The sequence below is a fragment of the Brassica napus genome, unplaced genomic scaffold, assembly GCF_020379485.1.
Source record: "Brassica napus cultivar Da-Ae unplaced genomic scaffold, Da-Ae ScsIHWf_752;HRSCAF=1088, whole genome shotgun sequence".
Classification (NCBI taxonomy): Eukaryota; Viridiplantae; Streptophyta; class Magnoliopsida; order Brassicales; family Brassicaceae; genus Brassica; species Brassica napus.
The window spans coordinates 28,563-48,455 of NW_026016802.1; the positions used below are offsets into that span (position 1 = coordinate 28,563).

General features: G+C 35.4%; 2 protein-coding genes and 1 pseudogene across 3 annotated transcripts; 2 read left to right on the forward strand and 1 right to left on the reverse strand.

Moving 5' to 3' along the window:
* Positions 1-2,624: 2,624 nt before the first annotated feature.
* LOC106448551 lies at positions 2,625-13,358 on the reverse strand (annotated as a pseudogene).
* On the forward strand, positions 3,636-7,320 carry LOC106358174. Its single transcript, XM_013797924.3, has 9 exons — positions 3,636-4,066; positions 4,238-5,026; positions 5,106-5,312; positions 5,393-5,482; positions 5,560-5,667; positions 5,748-5,981; positions 6,069-6,419; positions 6,498-6,809; positions 6,884-7,320. Exons 2-9 carry the CDS (start codon positions 4,250-4,252, stop codon positions 7,169-7,171), a joined length of 2,367 nt encoding a protein of 788 aa, XP_013653378.1. The 5' UTR covers positions 3,636-4,066; positions 4,238-4,249; the 3' UTR covers positions 7,172-7,320.
* LOC106362194 lies at positions 8,016-11,838 on the forward strand. Of its 2 annotated transcripts, XM_048775201.1 has the most exons (7): positions 8,016-8,059; positions 8,151-9,777; positions 9,861-10,131; positions 10,237-10,486; positions 10,589-10,876; positions 10,952-11,057; positions 11,127-11,838. In XM_048775201.1, the coding sequence occupies exons 1-7, from the start codon at positions 8,031-8,033 to the stop codon at positions 11,736-11,738; spliced, it is 3,183 nt and encodes a 1,060-aa protein (XP_048631158.1). In that variant the 5' UTR covers positions 8,016-8,030; the 3' UTR covers positions 11,739-11,838. The 2 variants fall into 2 exon arrangements, with proteins under 2 accessions (XP_048631158.1, XP_013657490.1); XM_013802036.3 differs by having other exon boundaries at positions 9,861-10,486.
* Positions 13,359-19,893: the final 6,535 nt, after the last annotated feature.

Genomic DNA, 19,893 nt, shown 5'->3' on the forward strand with positions numbered 1-19,893 from the left:
TTATCAATTTGTATTGATTTGATTAAAAAACAATATTAAATTAGAAACCACATATTCCACAACATATCCCTTATATATTAAAAGATGAGCATTGGAGTTAATGCTTTCACACCAACTTGGACACGTATCAATACCGAGACACTCTCACAAATAAATTACCTTATTTTCCGTTTCTATTTAATGCTTTTTCAGGAAATTTTGCTATAACTTCTCACGTAAAGGTAATGAGACCGAGTTCTCTCTTCTTCCTTCTTACACACCTTTAACTTCAAACCCACTGTTATAAAAGAAACCTTCGGAGAACAACGTGGTGTACGACTCAGGAAACGAAGGCCCAGTACGTGACCAACAGTATAATCCACGGGAACGCTAAGGTTCGAAGCTCCCCACGACATTACGGGTGGAGAACGATATCGGATGACGGTGTGTCGATATTCGGAGGGTTGCGTGGAGGCTATTGCTATGAATGCATGTAGGGAGCAGTTAATATAATGTTTATCAGAGGAACTGAAGGGGAGATACTGTCTCGAGTGGTGGATCAAACTACTCTCTGCTCATGGTATTGATAACTACGCAAGAGTTATGTACGTAATGGTGAGAAAAGGTGTCCGGTCTGAGAGTATCATTGCTTCCCTGACTCATTACTCTCGAGAATCACTAGAAGGTTTTGTTGATTGAACTGTCAGGAGCAGAGGGAGGTCGTTGAAGCCATTGTAACTCTTCTGCTGAATGACGAGAGAGGATCAATCATCCCTCTCAGTTTCCTCTTTGGAATGTTAAAGACCAGAATTACAATTGACATATCGACACACTGTCATCCGATATCGTGATTCTCGAGAGTAATGCGTCAGAGAAGGGGAGATATTGTCTCGAGTTCTCATTGCTAGAGTATTTAACTATATCACCATGGTCATCACCATGGTTCGTTGCTGAAAGTGGGAAGGATCATGGATGCGTACTTGGCTGAGATTGCACGAGATCCATACCTGAGTCTACAGAAGTTCACAGCCATTATAGAGAGGTTACTTGATTACGCACATATGTAAGCCATTTTTTTGAAACACATGTAAGCCCTTTCAAATATAATACACATGTTAATTATTTCAATCCAAGTTTTATATGTTTTATTTCAAATGATGGTTTGAGTAGTATTTTGTTATGAGTGTTTGATCTGCATGGACCTTTGCAAATAAGCATTCGAGCAATAGATGGCTCCTAAACTTTCACATAGCTGATTTTGGCAAAAACGTGTTCATGTTATATGAATTTCATGATAAGGTCATGTTGCTTGGTCATAGTGATACTTAGAGGTATCGAGCTCTGTCTCAAGCTTTGGTTTTACAGTATCGAGCTTGATTACTCTCTCTAACGTTGTTCTTGAACGTTGTTCTTGAACGTTTCTTCTTCTTCTTTTCTGCCTCTGTGTTAGTAATGATTACTCTGTCTAACGTCCGATCTTATATAATTACTGAGTTCTTTGTAGTTCTTATATAATTTCTTACTGACTTCTTTATAGTTCTTATATAATTTCTACACACAATCACTATTTCCGATCGCATTGAAGACTTTTATAATTGGATACTACTGAATCGTAAGCAAAAAGTTAAACGAATCTAGAACACTTACATTACTACACTGTTGTCTGTGATTTCAATGGTTAGTAACACAAATCATATCTCGACTGAAGTACATGTGCCGATCACGGGAAGAACAATTGCCGATGGATCCGATTAGAACGACTGATGAGATTGAATTTTTGAACCGTCTTTACCAAAAAAATGATGGATTGAGTGATTCGGAAGGAGCAACTGAACAGGTTGAACACTGCAAAGTACGTTCGTTTATCGCGTGTGGACGAAACCCTCGACGGTTTCAATCGACATTATTTTTTGTTTTTTAACACCAATAGTTTTTTTTTTCTCTTCGGTACATCACTTCCATGTTATGAGCCATAATTTAGAAAACTTTTTTAAGAATCTGAGCCCAAAAAAAACTAAAACATGTTAGGCTTTATTTTTTTTGAAGCAGACCCTATTATACAATATACTAGGGTCGACCCGGGCTACGCCCGGGTTTTTGTTTAAATTTAAATTTAGCCCGGGTTTTTGTTTAAATTTAAATTTTGATTATATATTTAGTATGTTTATTTTAATATATATAAACTTTATAATCTATCATAACCATATAAGTAGCTATTGACAAATATAAACTAATTTTAAATTATTCAATCTTTTTGTCTTACGCTATTCAAAAAAATTTGTATCCAATTTTTTGTTATTGAAAATTATATATAAGGTGAAGAGCAGAATGATAAAAAATTAATTAAATTTTAGTTATGGTGTTTAATTGGTTAAATTGTTTTAATGTTTCAATTCACTTAAAACTATTTATAACATTTGTTTCCAATTAGTCTCTAAGTAATTTAATGGACTATCCCCTTAAATTTACAACCAATAGTTTATTTTTTTTTTAAATATTTAAATTTTTCAAAAATTTATGATTATATATATAACACCAACAAAATTTACTTAACCCGATTTGCTTAACTAATTGATTTAGTTAATGAATTAGTTAAATTTTGAACTGAAGCTTTCTCAATGAGAAAAAATGAGTAGAAGCATTTTATGTTTTTTATAAAACTGTAATGACCTGGTTTGCTTAACCAATTGGTTTAGTTAATGAATTAGTTAACATTTAAACCAGATTTTTTAACTGTGTTTGTATAAGTGTTCTTACATATCTAATTATTTATCTTTTGGTCAAAACATAGCTAATTATTTGATACCTTTTTCTATCAAAATAACATAGTGATTTGATAAAAAAAATAGTGATTAGTGCAAGGCTATTGTATGTTTTTTTTTCAAAATGTACTAACGTAAATGCATGATGCCTAGAATCGGTCTCGCGCGTATGGATGTAATGTATTTTTTTGTTTGAATTCTTTTCTTTTGTATGCAATTTTTATTTGCTTTTTGGATTTGTATTCGGATGTTTTGATTGTTACTATATATTTGCGAATGTTTCCAATTTGGTGTCTTTTTTTGAAGTTACATTGAAATACCAATATTACATATTTCTTGCATGAAGTTCATTCTTGCTTGTGTTCCCAAAATTATTATTTAGGATTCCTATTATTTTTAGGGAAAAAATATTCTTGCACGTTAGAGAAATATAGAGAAAGCACTTCATGTCTTCCATGTATTTTCATCTTAAGGTCGTGTATATATTATAGCTTACTTGGAGACATAATCAAAAGTAATCTGACAATATATGTCACAACTTTGCATTTCTCAGGACTCAGATGAAATGTAATGTAACAAAATTACATTGGCTGATGGTTCTTTCGAGAATAATTTGTTTCCTACATCTGCTCCAACCATTTTCCAGTTATTAGAATCATCTTTCACAGAAAGCTATCATGTAATATAGAAAAAAAAACAAAAAATTGAAAAAATTGACATTAACTGCAGCAAAATTAAATTGCATCAGTTTAGTGTTTGGTTGCGCACACAATTGAAGTAGACAGTTTAGTCATGTTTTATAACTTTACATTGACAGCATTTGTGCAGGATGCAATAAAAATAATGAATGCAAATACTAAAAGAATTCGAGCTTCTAAGACTTCCTATATTCACTACAGGAAATAAGGGTTTTAATAGCAATGTAATATAGCGGAAAAGAAGTTTGTGCTATTGTATGTTTGTGGCTAGAAATATAATAGCGTTTCTTTAAGTAAAAAGCTATTATATCTGGAGCGGCAAAATGAAATTTGCAAGCGCGCATGTTTTTGGGATTTTGATCTTTAGATTATAGCACTGAGAAAGAATAATCGTTATGGTATCCTCGACCGCTTATTTTTTTATTAAAACCCGCGAATGATAAATTTTGTGGGAAATATATCTTTGACCAAAGCAAAGAATATTTAGTACTTTTTCATTAAAACAAAAGAATATCGTCTCTGCATTTTCTCTCCCAAAGTGTTCTTCGTGAGACCCCTTCGGAATCATCGATCTCTGTCTTCTTTGTCTTCATCGATCTCTGTCTTCTTTGTCTTCTTCGATCTCAGGTTTGTCTTCTTTGATCTCTGTCTTCTTTAACTTGCATGCATCATGATAATAATCGATTGCTTATTATCTCAATAGATATGTATCGATCGTCTTCCATTTTTACAATCTACAATCATGAAAATTAATCGATTGCTTATTATCTCAATAGATCTCAAAAATGATTTTTTTAGGAACAAATTAACATGGGGCCGAAGACACGAGGAGGAATGGTTAGAAGAAGCAGACGTTCCCAAGGTCTGGAAGCAGAAACAGAGTTCATTGAGATAACCAGAAAGAGTACGAAAATGCGTAAGTTAAATAAGGGAAAAGAAGTTGCTATTGAAGAAGAAAACATTGAGATAAGGCAAGAAAGTGCTGACGAAGTCCCGACAAAGGTTTCTGAAGATGTTAATGAGGCGGATGGTGATGGTGATGGTGATGATCCACATGTGGAAATTGAAGTTGAGAATGTCATTGCTGAAGAACAGTCTCAGTCTGAGAATGGAGTTACTGAAGAACCTTCTCAGCCGAGAGAAGCTGACATGGAAGCTGAAAATGGAGTTACTCAAGAACCTTCTCAGCCGAGAGAAGCTGACATGGAACCTGAGAATGGATTTACTCAAGAACCTTCTCAGTCGAGAGAAGCTGACATGGAACCTGAGAATGGAGTTACTCAAGAACCTTCTCAGCCGAGAGAAGCTGACATTGAAACTGAGAATGGCATTTCAGGAGCAGAAGCATCGCCATCTGATGGAAAACAAAAGAAGAAAAGAGGACCCACAAAGATGCGTAAAGTGGCCAAGGATCATCAAGAGAAGGTTTCTGTGTCATTCACTGAGCTTGGCGAACATGTAGGTCCTGGATCAGTGACACTTTCATCGTTCCTTGGACCCCTTGTACGCGAACATGTGACTGTACTTCTTGATGATTGGAGGAATCTTGATAAGCAGACAAAGGACACATTATGGGAGGAAATTCAGGTATATATATGCCCTTAAGTCTATTGTATAATGTCTTTGTAAGGATTATAATGTGTGGCATTTGCATACATTACTGCAGGCGAGGTTTGATTTGAAAGAAGAGTGGCAAAAAGATTCAGTCTTCAAACAGATGGGCTGTTTGTGGAGATCTGGAAAGTCAAGGCTTGTATCACAACTGCGAAATGCAAAAAGCTCCACAGAGAGAGCAGCACTGAAACCAAGCAACATTCGATCTGTTCAGGTTTGGAGCGCTTGGGTTAAGAGTAGGACTTCGTCTGTGTTCAAGGTGAAATATACAGAGCATTTGGTTTTTAAGTGTTTACTTCGGAGATTTGATTGATCAAATTTGATTTAATAATATTGTAGGCAAAGAGTGAAAAGTACAGAGCACTAAGGAGAGCTCAGATTCCTCACACCACTAGTCGTAGAGGAATGAATCGTCTAGCTTGTGAAATGGTAAGTAACAGTATGTAATTATATTATATCTGAAGATAGAACAAACTGATAAGTAAAACAATATATCACTCTTGTAGAAAAAAAAGAGTGAAGACCCTAAGAAGATTAGCCGGAGCAAGGTCTGGATAGCAGGACACACTCACTCTGATGGTAGACCTGTTAGACCTGAGTTTGCTGAAACCATTGTAAGGTTTCATTGTCTGATTAATTAAGTTACTCTTTTTGGTATTGAAAAGGACCATAACTTATATTGTGTTTGTCTCAGGAAAAAATAATTTCACTTGATAGTCAAATGGACTCCACATCCAGTGTTAATATAAAAGAAGATGCTGTTAGTCAAGTGTTGGGAGTAGACAAACCTGGACGAGTCAGAGGGTTGGGAAGAGGGATTACTGCTACGAAACTAGCATTCTTGTCAGCTAGAGACTCCAAACTTGCCGACTTGGAAAGCGAGATTAAAGACTTGAAGATTCTGGTCCGTGACTTAGCTGGAAATAAGGTGAATTTTCTTTAGTTTTAACTGGTTATATAATGTAGAATTTCCTTGATTGATATAAAATCAATGATTCATTTTATGTTTTTACAGAAAAACAATGATGATTGTGTTTCTCCATCTGAGGCTAGTTATGTATACAAAGAAGGAACTAGAGTTCAACTACTTGATTGGTGTGAGTCAAAAGATGTTGTTGTCGCTGAAGGAGAATTCTGCTCTGCTGAAGGTACATACAAGATTGGTCGTATTCCGATTGGTCCTAACGCCGCGGCGGTTGTTGTAAAGTCGGTATCAAACCCGAAGGCATCTGTTTGGAGGCCAACTACGGATGTGCGTAATCTTCAGGAAGCAGCGGGATGCAAAATTCCATGGCCAATTGATAAACTGATACTAGATAGTGCATCGAACAACCATCCAGTTTCCTCGGATGTGTTAAGATCAAAGGTCATTCCATTAGCACGTATACTTACGTTTGTATTATAAAATTCAACATGATACTAACCATATGCATTGTCAATATAGAATACTACCGTAGATGATCTTGAAAGGTGCAAGATCTACGATTGGGTTAAGGGCGTCGAGGTAATCGCTGAAGGTTTTATGGGTTCGACTGACCCATATGAGATGGTGAACAATGTTCCTTTGGGTCCGAATGCTGTAGTTATGAGAGTTGCTAAGGTGATTAATGGGAAAGCTTTTCTATGGAGGCCAACAAGTGACATGACAACAATGAGTGATGCTGTTAATGAAAAGATCGCATGGCCGCTCCATAATGTATCAGTAATTAAAGTTCCTGAAGATGAAGGGGAAGCTAGTGTCAGAAGGCCTTCATTGGTAAATTTACAAACTTCTCTCTTTTACAAACTTATTTAGATGTAGTTGGTGTGATGTATTTGTTGTGCTTGTAGAGTCCAAGTGGCAGCACTAGTTCCACCCGTTCAGGTGGTAAAAAGAAGTGCATCTTGTTGGACCACAACAACTCAGGACGGAAAGTCGCAGAAGGCAGAGTAAGTAGTACTGATCCATTGTGTTTAGTCCATCACGTCCCGTTAGGTCCCAATGCAAGTCGGGTCTGGGTTGAAGTGGCCTTGATTGAAGATGCATCTCTATGGAGACCAAACTCTTTTCTGGAAGACATATCAGATGCTGTGGGCAGCACAGTGGCTTGGCCAAATGATAAGATTCTGTATGTTTAAATGTACTCGATCGAGTATTCTCAAAGACATATTTATGGATCGGAGTATGCTTGTTTTGTTTTAAGACATATTTTGCTTGTTTGGTTGTAAGACATATTTTGTTTGGTTGTTAAGACATATTTCTAATAAGATTATGTAGGCTTGGCATATATATAAATTATAAAAATAAGTGGTCCTTTAAAATTTTTAAAAAATAAGTGTTTCAAAATAATTTATACAATTTAAGTGTTCCATTAAAATTTTTACAAATAAATTGTTCATAAAAATTTATACAATTTAGATTTTAGGGTTTATTTAGGGATTCAACCCTATTGTAACAAATTTATACCCTATCATCATATAGGGATTCAAATTTAGGGATTCAACCCTATTGTAACAAATTTATACAATTTAGATGAAACAAATTTAGATTTTAGGGTTTATTTAGGGATTCAACCCTATATAACACATAAGGATTCAACCCTATCATCATCTATTCTCCATATAGAGAAATCATTTTATACTTATTTCAAACATATAATATTTTTGTTAAAAAAAATTAATAATAAAATTTATTAAAATTTAAATTTTGTTTATAACATAATTTCCCATCATTTTCATGCATTTTTCGTAATTTAAAAATAAATTAATATAGAATTGTACATAAACCAATAAGAAGGAATGGTGGGGATAGATGACGTGCCTTCATAGAAGCCGTAGGATCTGATTTTTTAATCTTTCAATCTCCGTCTTTCCATCGGAGATCTGTTCATTCTCCTTCTGCGATTACTCAAATCTAGGTTTAGTTCCTTTTGCTGACGCCTCCTTTTCGAAAATCGAAGGTTTCAGTCGATTTCCCTCGAAGTTATATTGTTCTGATATGGAAAAAGCATGGGTTTGGCTTCCAAGGTAGTAATCTTTTCGACATTTTAATTCATGACGAATTCTTCTTCTGTTCCAAATTTTTTGTTCTGATTCTGTTCCTTATATATATATATAGGGCTAGCCTCGAATATTTCGAAGGAGCAACAGGCTTTGTTACTGCATCAGCGAGGAGGTTAGGAGATCCGACAGAAATATTATGTCCCTGTACTCACTGCAGAAACCTTTCCCATCAAGTTTTAGACAAAGTAACGGAGCATCTTGTGATTAGGGGTATGGATAAGAAGTATATGAGGAGTTCTTGTTGGAGTCTTCATGGTGAGAGAAGGTCTGATATGAATGATAGTGTCCCTCAATCAGAAACAGAGGCTTATGGTTTGCTAAGGACGGCTTATTTTGATAGTGGTGAACCTGATGAACCGCCTTCTGATGACACTGGAGGAGAGCCTGTACATGGTGAACCTGATGAAGACTCGGAGTTTAGGAAGAAGTTGAGAGATGCTGAAACTCCATTGTACTTGACATGTAGCAAGCACACCAAAGTTTCTGCGATCATGGCCCTTTACCGCATCAAAGTAAAGAGTGGAATGTCAGAGGCTTACTTTGATCAGCTACTGTCGGCATTACATGACATGCTACCAGAAGGTAATGTACTACCAAAGTCGACTGATTCGATTAAGAAGTTCTTGAAGATTTTTGGGTTTGGCTACGAAATGATTCATGCGTGCAAGAACGATTGTATTCTCTATAGGAAGCAATATGAGGAGTTGGAAACCTGCCCAAGATGTAGTGCTTCTAGATGGGAAATTGATAAGCACAGTAATGAAGAAAAGAAAGGAATTCCTGCAAAGGTCCTACGGTATTTTCCGATCAAAGACAGATTCAAGAGGATGTTTAGATCAGCAAGGATGGCTGAGGATTTGCGATGGCATGCCAACAATGCCACTGAAGATGGTATAATGCGACATCCTGTTGACTCGTTATCTTGGGCTCAAGTGAATAATAAGTGGCCAGAGTTTGCTAGTGAAGCAAGAAACCTTCGACTCGGCCTGTCAACAGATGGTATGAACCCTTTCTCTATCCAGAACACAAAGTATAGTACTTGGCCAGTGTTGTTAGTCAATTACAACTTGCCACCAACTCTGTGTATGAAGGCTGAGAACGTCATGTTGACTATGTTGATCCCTGGACCGACGGCTCCGAGCAACAACATTGATGTTTATCTAGAGCCACTGGTTGAAGACTTACAAGAATTGTGGAGTGAGGGGATTCAGGTATACGACTCATTCCTGAAAGAGAAGTTCACACTAAAAGCTATGTTGTTGTGGACTATAAGCGACTACCCGGCTCTAGGTAGTTTGGCAGGTTGTAAAGTTAAAGGGAAACAAGCATGCAATGTTTGTGGAAAGGATACACCAAATAGGTGGCTCAAGTTTAGTCGCAAGTATGTGTATTTGGGGAATAGGAAGCGACTAAGCCCTGGACATCACTACAGACGCAGGAAAGGATGGTTTGATAATACAGTGGAGAAGGGGACTGCAAACAGGATTCAAACCGGTGCAGAAATATTTGCAACACTAAAGAACTTCAGGAATGACTTTGGAAGATCTTTAGCAAAGAAAAAAAAAAGGAAGAGAAATGTTGTCTCAGAAGATGAGGTGGCTGAAGACGAAGAAAATGATGAAACGAGTGATCAATGGAGGTGGAAGAAACGATCAATATTCTTCGATTTACCGTACTGGAAGGTATTATAGCTATTGTTAGACTGAGATACGATTGTCACATTTTGTTTATCCATTAACTGATCATTCTGTTTTCAATGTGTTAGGATTTGCCGGTGCGTCACAACATCGACGTCATGCACGTGGAAAAGAACTTGTCTGATGCATTATTATCAACGCTGATGCAGAGTGCTAAGTCAAAAGATGGCCTCAAAGCGAGACAGGACTTAGAAGATATTGGAATCCGGAAAAACTTGCACACACAGGTACGGGGAAAGAGATTCTACTTGCCTCCAGCAACTTATTGGCTCAGTAAGGAAGAGAAAAAGATATTTTGTCAAAGGTTGTCTGCGTTTAGAGGCCCTGACGGCTACTGCGGTAATATTGCAAATGTTGTTTCAATTAACCCTCCTATGATTGGAAGTCTTAAATCCCATGATCATCATGTACTAATCCAAAATCTGTTACCTGCTGCGTTACGAGGGTTGCTTCCAAGAGGACCAAGAGTGGCAGTAACTCGAGTATGTAACTACTTCAACAGATTGTGTCAGCGTGCTATTGACGCGGAGAAGCTGATAACTTTGGAAAATGAGTTTGTGGAGACAATGTGCCAACTCGAGCGGTTCTTTCCTCCATCGCTCTTCGATATCATGTTCCACCTTCCTTTACACCTAGCAAGAGAGGCACGTTTGGGAGGTCCTGTGCACTTTCGTTGGATGTATCCGTTTGAGAGGTTTGTTTTCATTTTGTTCGCGTAATGTAAATTGTTTATATCCTGAACTGTTTTTCCGATCAACTGAGGTTTGTAACTATTGCTATATTGTTTGAGCTGTAGATACATGAAAACACTCAAGGCATATGTAAAGAATTTTGCTAGGCCAGAAGCATGTATGGCTGAGGGGTACTTAGCTGGAGAATGCATAGCCTTTTGTTTAGAGTTCCTAAAGAATTCTGTACCCGTTGAAGAAGTACTTAACCGTAATGAAGATATTCAGTCTGATGGAATGGTTCTTGAAGGTCGACCACTGCAAAAGGGAACAGAGCTTATTCTTTCAGAGAAAGATAGAGACATAGCACATCGATATGTTTTGATGAATATGGCTATTATGGATCCCTATGTTGAGTAAGTTCTACTGTCCCTCTCAAATTCAGATTTTTTTATCAGTCTGATAACTCTCTACTTTGTTATGAGAACCAGGAAGCACTTACAAGAACTGCAAGATAATGATGTTCGATTAGCAACAAATGAAACTTTGTTATGGAAGCATCACACCCAACAATTTGCTGAATGGGTGAAGAATAAGGTTTGTACAACTTCACTATCTGTTCACTTTTCTATTCACATAGCTCACACAGTTTTACATCCTTGTTAGATACCTTCTAACTCAAAGGAGCATTCTACGAAGCTGAGGTGGTTGGCCTTTGGACCAAGGTTTACTGCTCATACCAATAAAGGTTTTGTCATTAACGGGAACCGATTTCACATACAATCCGTTAAGCGAAAGACTCAGAATAGTGGAGTCACTTACGAAGCTTTCAGCATGTGTAGATCTTCTGCAAGAGATACAAGACATACAGCCGATATGGTCACATATTATGGAGTGATAACAGAGATCATTCTTCTCGATTACCACATGTTCAGCGTTCCTTTATTCAAGTGTAATTGGGCGAACAGAGGCTACGGTGTTAAGGAAGAAGATGGTTTCACCCTTGTCAATCTTCATGTCAACCAAACGCCATATTTACAAGATCCATACATTCTACCATCACAAGCAAAACAGGTATTTTACTCTAGAGAAGATGAAGAATCGCCTTGGTATGTTGTTATGAGAGCACCACCGAGAGGATATCATGAACTCGAGACAGAGGAAGACGTTGTCGGAGCACCATTACTCGCACAGGAATTTGATGATACAGAGCAATTGTCTGATGATGAAAGTTTTTGTGTTAGAGATGATTGTGATGGAATTATAGTTGCTGATTGATTTTTTTTGCATGGAAAATTTGTGAGAATTGAATATATTTTTTATTTTCGAATATTTTAATTTTCTTCGAATTTTAATTAGAATTAATTTTTATTTTACATTTTTTGATTCTCTATTATTTTAAAAATCAAAATATTAAATAAAATTTGTTATAAACAAAATGAAACAATTGCATATAAAAAAATGCAATGAAATGTTCAAATATTGCTATTGATAGAAGACGACAATAGTAATTACAAATCGCTATATTTAATTTTAAAAAATGCTATAGTTAAAAAGTTATAATATCATTTTGGCGACGCTATAATACAAATTTACAATTGCATAACAAGAACCGCTATTAATAATAAAATATCAATAGCACAACAAAAATCCGCTATGAAATGTACGAGACCTATTATCGCGGGCGATATTGGAGCGCTTTCTACAACGCTATGGTAGCGTCTTATAGCGCTTTAGCGGTGCCATCAAAACCCTTATTTCCTGTAGTGATTATTAACAGTATATTTCTTATATAGCAATAACAATATACTTGTGTAGAGTGACCTTTATATATAAATATTCCTTACATAATTGGCTAATTATAAATTTCATTTCCAAGCTATACTAAGTTGTATGTACACAAAAAAACTGTATGAGAACAAAAAAAAAGGCCTAAGCTGTTTCCTTAAAATACCAACCTGCATCACATGCCTTCGATTTTTACCATTTGATAAGGCTTCAAGCTTTTTGTTGTTCAAAAATAAAAGAGCATAAGATGGTTACCTAGTTAGTGCTTCAATCAACTGATGTACCTGAGTGCAAAGGATACAAAATTTTACCATGAGAATTGGTGAGGAAGGAAAATAGCGAGAGAAATGATCACCACAAAGCTCCACATCATCAAACCTCTTGTTAGTGTGAAAGTACCCAACATTACTCAAACCTTAGAGCCACGTAATGCTCCACTTTCTAAACACAGATAAATAGCAAAAAAAAATATGTTTTTTGCATCGAAAACATATGGATACACACTAAATCTCTCTCAAACACAGCTATAGAAAATGTTGCGCTTGTGGTTAAACCCAAAAAATCCAAGATCTAATTTTTCTATGTTAAAAAGACACACCATTTAGACTTTACTGACAATCAAACAACATACATAACATCAAGGAGACAATTTAATTCCGTAGACGAACTAAAACTCCACAATCTGTAATCCAATATCAAAGTTCAGTTTCAAAGCTGATTCAAATCATAAGATGAAGAAGAGAGTTTGACCATGATGAGCAAGATCTCGAGAGGAGGGAGGAGAGCAAGGTTAGAGTGAAAGGTGGTGAGACGGTTGAGACGTCCTCGAATCCGCTAACAGTGAACAGAGTACCCGCCTTGAGACGGTGGTGCCGGAAGGTGTCGAGACGGTTGACATTACGGTGGCTGGCATGAGTAGAATCACATGTGAAAAAAGCCTAATCAACAAACAGTTTCAAGATTTCTCATTCAAAAGAGTTTAAATCAATATCTGAATACAAAAGTTTGGATAAATATGAGTTAAAACGCCCATCTAGTTAAAAAAGAACCTGTTAAAGAGTTTTAAGAATGAAATACCTTATCATCGAAGAGGATTATGTCATCTCCCATCAACTCGTCACAGCGTTGCGCTTTTCAGTTTCTGAGCAGCCGCACCTTGACGACGGAAGATCAACAGCCGAATTTCAATTCAGCAAGTAAAACGGAGTTTAGTCATTATATAGAGAAAGAAATTTTAGAATGCAATTGGAATTGTGAGGATGATTCTCCTGAGATGAGGCCTTACCTTTTTATAATGGGAGATCCACCGCTAGGAAGAGGGATAAGAACCATTGAATGTGTAATCGTGGATCCAGTAAATCAAAATAGTTAAGACTTCATTAATGACGATGAATCAATGCATGTTTTAAAGCCTAAGAGGAGATGAATCGAAAACAAAAAGACGCCGACATAGACATAGAAACATAACGAAAGTAATTATCTCCATGACTGAAGACGGAAGAGTTTATGAAACTTGAACAACCTCTATGAGCGACTAACTTAATCACAGTCTCAGAGGAATCAGAGCGAAGATGTTCGAGGAAGACGACGCGTGAACACATCTTGCTTTTAGGTTTCAATTAAGGTTTTGGGCTGAATTAACTTGAATATATCAAGGGGCCAATATGACCTTTGAATAGAATCGTGAAATAAAGAAAAATAGCCGAAGTCCAAAGTCTTTTAAGCAGTTTTGATTTTTTTTTTTTAAAGTGACACGTGTCAGCACCACAGAGTACAAATTTGTGACCTGAATGCTGAGGTGGCTTTACCAGGAGAGAGCAAACTATCTTTTATATATAAAGATGTTGTACCATTACAACATCTTTCCAAAAATGGTTCGGCCAATTTATAACATAATATAAGAATAAATTCATCAGGCTCAATTTGTATACGTATTAATTTTATTGTTTATGTATACAATTAGATTACGTATTAATTTTATTGTTTATGTATACAATTAGATTTTCTGTATATGAAAAAAAAAAATTAAAGGACGAATCCATTTTATTTTTAATTAATTTTATGTTAGCTTATTAACTTTCGATTGTTATATTGACCAAAAAGTTGTTTCTAAATTAATTAATGGTATGTTTATATATTTATCAATCACTTTTTTATTTTTACATATACATATATGTGTTTATATATATGTAAGTGTAATTTAAGTGAATACCTATACAGTTAAATGTTCACCGTAAGTGAGTTTTTTAAATCTATAGGAATTTCGAAAAAAATAGTATTTTAATGGTTCATTTTACTATTAACTAAATTGTAATGAAATGATTTTTTTTTAAATTCCTTTTCTCGGTAACAATTATCTCGAATTGATTTAATTTTGCATCTGTTTAGAAATTTGAATATGATACGAAAGCTTAACATCAGTATTATCTAAACTTCATATAACATGAATCCAAATAAATAGATATAGTCTTCCGGTTATGATCATAAAATCAAAAACTTCAACCATATTAACGTCGCCAATCTATATCTTCCTCACTAACATCCAAAACAATTAATTCAAAACTAACTAATATCCAAATTAATCAGATTCAATGTTTTTTTATCTCACAAATTACAAATTTAATCATTTCATTCCGCGTAAGGCGCTGATTATCATATAGTAATTAATGTAACAAAAATTTTGTTCTTATACGGCTTCAAGCCTTCAACTACCAATTTATAAAAGTGGCCACGTGGATGAAAAAGACAAGGACGTGTTTTTGTCAAGTTCTTTGACAAAAAAATATTTCATTAATTAATTAAACAAAAATTTTGTTCTTATATGGCTTCAGCTACCAATTTAAAAGCGTGGCTATGCGGATTAAAAAAAGGTAACTAGATAACGCACTAACGTAAAAAGCTTATTTTATTAAGTATATGGAAATAAGGTGAAAAGAGACAAATGGCTAAACAAAAGACAAAAAGAGACACCTATATTTATCTATAAGGCTAAGTTCGGGTTTTAAGAAAATGCACATCGATTTTTCACCTTCTTTCCATATATATATGATTTTTTCTCATTTTCTCAGAAGTGGTGGTTAACTTTTACGACACGTATCATCCATGTATTTTTTTTATATTTTAGGTCATTTTTTTAGATTATTGCAATTTGACCAAACACTTTTTAATTGTGAATTATCAATCTTTTTCGCACTAAGTATTATCGTATGAAGCTTGATAATCTATTTTATTGTTCACTAAAAGTTAAGATGAATAAAGAAATAAATAAAATAATAAATATATTTTACATATTTAATTTATTCACAGCTAAATATAACATAAATTTTTGTTATTTTATTATTTTAACATTTTCTATTATTTATTTTATAAATTATATATTTATTTAACTATTAAAAATATAAAATGACCAAACTAATAAGAAAAAATTAGAGTGCAATACATAATCTAAACATAAAACTTTCACAGTCAGAGAAAAAAATAAAATATCATAGTAACACTAACTCAATAAAGGTTTGAAGCTGAAAAAAAAATCAACAAAAAGATTAACGTATCTCATCTTACCATAGAATGTCATGGTTAGAACAAGCAGATTTCAGAAAAATATAAAAAGATAAAATATGAGATAAAACAATTCCCAAAACACAAAGTATCGCGATCAAGCACAAAAAACCAAAAAAGCGGACCAGAGAAATAATAATCATCGGAAGAACAAAGTCACCACGAAACAAAAAGACGCATGTCTAAAGCACCGGAAACACAACCATCACCTAGAAAACCATGGAGCCATCCTCGAGTTATGAAAAAAGCATAGAAGTCAGATCATCAAAATCTTGATCTTGAAAACCAAGACGAGTAGAGACTATTGACGGCAAACCAACGACGAAGAAAATAACATCAATGACAACTAAACTCTGACCCAATCCAACGAGATGTAGTTTCTAACCTTAGTCAAAACCTAAGGAAAAAAAGGACCAATATTGACCGAAATAACATACAACGCCGTAGAAAGAACCGCACAATATGGAACTAATATGTCTAATCTATAAAAAATATCAGATAATCTCACATAAAAAGAAAGTGAATAAAAACAAGAGCACAGAGGTGAGTCTTTTTCCAGTGACGGTGAAAAGCACTGCACACCAGAGAAGTAAACGATATACATAGATGGTGATGGTTAAAGGTCAAAAGATGGGGGGGAGAGTGCAGTATTGTTCAAAAATGTGAAAAATTAAAATACAATTTTGACGCCTTTAATCTTAAGATCAACAAATGTCTAAAGACAAAGTTATTGAAATTCAATATGTTTTACCTCAAAAACTCAATTCACCGCTAACAAGTAATATTATACATACAACAACACATTATTAAAAAAACAAACAAATAATATATTAACTTATTACTTAGTATTACATAACATAATAAAACATCAAATAATGTTCTTCATAAATAAATACTGATCACATCATCAGAAAATCATATTTAAGAACAATAAAACAATATTCTGCGCGAAGCGCGGACAGCCCCTAGTACCTAATAAAATAAGTTTTTGCAATTACCCAAAAATCATTTCATTAATATAACAAAAAGAATTGTTCTTATATGGTTTCAACTACCAATTTAAAAACGTGGCTTTCAAAATATTTTTTTTAAACGTGGCTACGTGGATTAAAAAGACAAAGACGTATTTTTTGTCAAGTTCTTTGACAAAAAAAATCATTTCATTAATTAATACATGATAAAATAAAAATAATACAAGAAATTGATTTTAATGGATTGAAAATATATATTAAATAAAATTATAATAATATATTTCTAGTGTTTTTTGCTAACCTAGTATCCTGACCCCACCGTGGTGGTCCAGACTATAGACCAAAGTGAGCATAGACGCTACCAGAGCGTCACCATGTGGCTCAACGTGTAACGGTCTTCGGTCTCGGGTGCTGTAGTCCACATGTAAATTTGCGCAGTGACCAAGGCTCGAATCCAGGGGCGGGCACTCCATCTGGAGCTCCTATATTTCTAGTTTACATTTTGATTAAAAGAGAATTATTGAAAATCTTTAAATAGGATTACATATCTTAGAATTAAATAATACATGAATTTTATCTTTTCACATGAGGTTAGTAATTTGTGAACGATTCAATTATTATGTTACTGTTAATTAAAGTTTTGTCCATGTTACGCTTGGTTTATGTTTTATTTTCTTAATTATATTATCTGCTATTTTTTATATATAAATAATTGTTTTAATTTTATGTTTTAAATGTTTTCAGAAATCTAAATTTTGATGTCAAGCAAATATTTTTAAAATATATCATAGATGGTCAGAATTTTGGGTTGATAATTAACTAGTTAAAAAAATCGTTATAGCTACGCATTTCGTAGATATAGACTGATTTTGGTAGTTATATGGCCGATTTGCTACAAAAATTGGATTGTAACTATAGCATCGGCCAAAAAAAAAATAGTATCAAAATCGAAGTAAGGTGTTATGTTTTTGCAACCACGATTTCGTAGCTATTTTTGCTACGAAGATAAACATGGCTAAAACGTATCTGTTTAAAAAAATTATTAAAAATAAATAAATTACAAAATATTCAATAATAATTTACGAAATAAAAGAATTATTATAAAAATATATTTTATGTATCAAATTGATTTACAAAATTTAAAACGATTTATCAAACTATTAAGAAATAAAATCGGTTTAGCATCAACATTTTTCAGAGGCATCCTTTTATGGGCGATTTTTCTCTCTAGAAATAATAGTGCTAGTGGAGTGTGGGTCCCGGTATTTGGCAAGAAAAACACGTTTGCTTTACTCTTTGTAACCACTTTGGTGTACTTTATTGTTCTTTTGTTGCGAAAAGTCAAGATAAGATATAGGGTTCTTCAGATCCGTTTTGGAAAAAGCTTTCAATTTCAGAGTTCTGGTGTTTGTTTCGCCTTTAAGTCATCTGGTTGGTTGGTTGCAAGTGACTATAAGATGTCTGTTGCTATGGATAGAGCTTTAATGGCTCTTTCTTTGGATGAAGAAGATGAGCCTTTTGAGATGCCGGATCTTCCGGGCTTCTGTTCGAACGAAAAGAATCTGCTAAGCATTGTGGGGAGAGTTCTTAACCCTGAATGTCAAAAAATGTCTTCTCTTATCTGGAGGATGCCTGGAAAATGGCAAAAGGAAGGTAAATGTCGTGGTGTGGCTCTCTCACAAGAGCGTTTTCAATTTTTCTTCGACTTTGAGCATGATTTGGTGGAGGTTCTGGAGAAAGGGGTCCATACCTTCAATGAATGGGTCATTGTGATCGAAAGGTGGGTTGAAGAACCCCCAGATGACTATCTGCAGTTCATTCCGCTTTGGGTGCGAATAAGCAAGTTACCAACGAGCTACTACACGGAGGAAGCCATTATGGCTCTGGGTGAACTTGTGGGTGAAGTTAAAGAGATAGTTTTTGTTCCCTCGAAACCTCAGACTCAACCGTTTATCAGGCTACAGGTCAGGTTCAATGTAGCTAAGCCTCTTAGAATGGCAAAGATGGTGACTACTAAAGGAGGCAAGTCGTGGTCAATTCACTTTGATTATGAAAGAATTCAGAAACGCTGTTTTACTTGTCAGAGATTAAATCATGAGCAAAAAATTTGTCCTCTCATGGTAAGGAAGAGACAAGATGAGGCTATGGCACGACGTCAAGTGGTTGCTAAAGAGCTGGAGAAGAAGAAGTCGGTTCTTAATGAAAATGATCCCCTCTATGGTGTGCTCAGGGAGGATCAGGTGGGGATTATTTCTCTTACTGGTAGGCCTAAATTTGCGAAGGAAGTGATGGATGAAATGAGGCAGTACTTGCTTTTGGCTTCAGAAGAAGACAAATTCATAAGGGAAGACAGAGTTAGAAAGTCTGTAGCTGAAGTGGAACAAGATCCTATGTTGCAGAGGATGGTCCTTAGACAGGAACCACCTCCTATCATCTCGTATGACGTGAACAAAGGGAAGGGGATCGTTTTCAACTATGAAGAGAACGTTAAGCGGCTCAGAAGTAGCGCTGGAGTCCCTGCATCTGAAAAACTGATGGCTTCGGCCATTGGTGCGGGAATGGCGATGAGGTTAGGACCGAAGCCAATGGCCCTTACCGAGAGTGAAGATGCTAATTTTGGCTTTAATGCTAGGGCACTTTCGTCTGGTTCAACGGTGTTTAGCACGGGTTTCTCGGAACCTTGTGCTCCTTCCGGGACCAAGAAGAAGGTTTACCAAAGAAGACGCCCTCCAAACTCTAAAAGGAAATTGAGAACTATTGGGGAGCCTTTCATTGAAGGAGCGGCTTCTACAAGCAAGGCGGCTGGTAAACTAATCGTAGGAGGAGTGAAGAGAAAGGTAGAGATTGAAGAAGGGGAACTTCTAATCTCGGTGAGGTCCAAATCCCTAAAGGTAGTCCCAAGTGAGGGACTGTCCAATCTTTAATGAGCATACTGAGTTGGAACTGTCGGGGCTTGGGGCGTACTCAAGATCTGACCGTTCAACGTCTTCGGGAGTTCAGGCGACTTTACTTTCCGGAGATAATGTTCTTAATGGAGACAAAAAATTGTAGAGATGTTTTGGTTGATTTGCAGGAGTGGTTGGGTTATGACAGAGTTTTCACGGTGAATCCTAGAG

Excerpts from the sequence above, each read along its gene's own strand:
- LOC106358174 (XM_013797924.3), top strand. The coding sequence starts at position 4,250 with ATGGGGCCGAAGACACGAGGAGGAATGGTTAGAAGAAGCAGACGTTCC. Across the intron at positions 5,483-5,559 it reads ATCGTCTAGCTTGTGAAATG|AAAAAAAAGAGTGAAGACCC; the intron begins GTAAGTAACAGT and ends TCACTCTTGTAG. Across the intron at positions 5,668-5,747 it reads CTGAGTTTGCTGAAACCATT|GAAAAAATAATTTCACTTGA; the intron begins GTAAGGTTTCAT and ends TGTTTGTCTCAG.
- LOC106362194 (XM_013802036.3), top strand. The coding sequence starts at position 8,031 with ATGGAAAAAGCATGGGTTTGGCTTCCAAG. Across the intron at positions 10,877-10,951 it reads ATTATGGATCCCTATGTTGA|GAAGCACTTACAAGAACTGC; the intron begins GTAAGTTCTACT and ends TATGAGAACCAG. Across the intron at positions 11,058-11,126 it reads CTGAATGGGTGAAGAATAAG|ATACCTTCTAACTCAAAGGA; the intron begins GTTTGTACAACT and ends CATCCTTGTTAG.